This window comes from Fukomys damarensis, unplaced genomic scaffold, assembly GCF_012274545.1.
Source record: "Fukomys damarensis isolate Sample0158 unplaced genomic scaffold, DMR_v1.0_HiC HiC_scaffold_12, whole genome shotgun sequence".
In the NCBI taxonomy this organism is placed as follows: Eukaryota; Metazoa; Chordata; class Mammalia; order Rodentia; family Bathyergidae; genus Fukomys; species Fukomys damarensis.
In genome coordinates this window covers 55,228,995-55,230,731 of record NW_022900924.1, presented here as the reverse complement: position 1 = coordinate 55,230,731, position 1,737 = coordinate 55,228,995, and the positions used below count along the sequence as shown (strand labels likewise).

General features: G+C 64.1%; 1 protein-coding gene across 1 annotated transcript in view; it reads right to left on the bottom strand.

The window, feature by feature from the left end:
* The window catches only part of Als2cl (ALS2 C-terminal like), a 17,515-nt gene that overhangs the window by 9,962 nt on the left and 5,816 nt on the right, over positions 1 to 1,737 (bottom strand). The window contains exons 11-15 of the mRNA XM_033762705.1: positions 1,623 to 1,722; positions 1,342 to 1,538; positions 540 to 605; positions 244 to 342; positions 5 to 163 (exon numbers count right to left, since the gene is read on the bottom strand). Coding sequence (XP_033618596.1) covers positions 5 to 163; positions 244 to 342; positions 540 to 605; positions 1,342 to 1,538; positions 1,623 to 1,722 — 621 coding nt within the window. The remainder of the gene's footprint in view (positions 1 to 4; positions 164 to 243; positions 343 to 539; positions 606 to 1,341; positions 1,539 to 1,622; positions 1,723 to 1,737) is intronic.

Here is a 1,737-nt window from a genome sequence, read left to right as displayed (position 1 = left end):
CCTGCTGCTGTCCTCCTGGACACCGTAGCCACTCCTCTGGCCCTGCTCCCAGTGGCCTGTGTACCGGAAGGGCTGCGGGGCCTTCGGGGCACTGTCAAGGACCCCAAACCCGTGCCGCAGGCCAGCCTGGAAGTAGCCCTTGTACACCTCCTCCGAGCCGTACCTGCAGGGGCACGGATGGCTGGCCCTGCTCCCCACACGGCCCAGGGGCGTCCCGCCCATGACCCCATGAGGGTCACTTACTCACAGATGCCATAGCCATGCATGCTGCCCTCCTGCCAGTGGCCCTTGTAACAGTCAAACTGGTCCTCGGCCGCCCTCGGCACCAGGTAGACGCCGAAGCTGGCACGTGGGGGCTTGGAGGTCAGTGCGCCCTGCTGCCCAGACGGACGCCAGGACTCTCCCTCCCCAGGGGAGCTGAGACCCATCTGGCTCCTGGTCATGCAGGGGCCCCGGTCCCCGGTCTCTGATCCTGCTCAAAGTCTGGGGTTTAGGGGAGCCCCACCCCATGAACCCTGGAGTCTGCCCACCAGCCTCACCCGTGCTCCAGGCCCCACTGGAAATTCCCCACGTGATGCCGTCCATCCGGCCACTTCAGCGTCCCCCTGGAACACAGTGGATGACACCCCCAGGCATCAGGCCACCAGACCCAGTGCAACACAACCATGCGCTTCCACAGACGTCCTCCCAACCCCATCCAGCCCTCCCTCTGGGCTCTGAGATCCCTTGGCCCCCTTTTACCTCACCACATCCCATGGGAGCCCTAGAGACACCGGGTTCCCTTTTCCCTCTGACCACCAGGAAGCTCAGAGCTAAATTTAACCTGAGCTAAATGCTGATTTACAAGCTTCCTCCACCCTCCTCCTCTCTCCCAGTGAGGCATCACACTGTGGTCTTTTTATGCACGCCCACCCCCCAGACCATCTCTGGAAGTAGGCAAGGTCTTGACAAACCACAGATATCCTTGACAGCATAGCCCTGGGCATCCCTTCAGCTCTCTGACTCAGTCCCCAGCTGTAGCTGGGCCACTTGCCCTTTAAAGGCCATCCTGCCTGTGGAGCCACACAGACCTGTGACTGAGGCCAGGCCCACCCTATAACCTGCCCCGGGACCTAGGACAAATCAAGCCAGTCTCTGGGCCTCAGTGTTCCCCACCTTTGCAAGAGGTGAGAGCTCTGCCCCTGGGGGGGGCCTGCATACCACCACAAGGTGAGAACTGTTCCGCTGTTGGGCAGGGTGGCCTGTGATCTCAGCACAAATGAGGCTGAGGCAGGAAGGCTGCTGTGAGCTCCAAGCCACCCGGGCTGCATATGGAGACTGCGCAACCCGGACACCACTCACTTGCCGTGGGGCCGGGCCAAGCACCACTCCCCATCATAGGTGGCCCCGCAGAGGTGGCCCTCGGCTCGGAAGGTGTAGGCTGCAGAGCGGCAGGCAGGGGGCTCAGGGGCCGCGGGGCCGGCCCCCAGCACCGGGAAGTCCTTCCTCCCGCGAAGGGCCTGGCACACAGCCTGGCTCACCTTCCACTGCCACACCACCTAGCAGGATGGGACGCGGGTCAGGTCGCTGCTCCACGAGACGCCAAGCTCCCGGCCACCCAGGTCCCTGATGCGCAGCCTCACCCGGCCCCGGGGCTCGCTGGCGCACAAGGAGAACTCCTCCTCTGGCGTAAGGACCCAGAACTTGCACCTAGACGTGGAGGAGACCGATGGCCCCGGCGCCCTCGGGCAGGGGGCG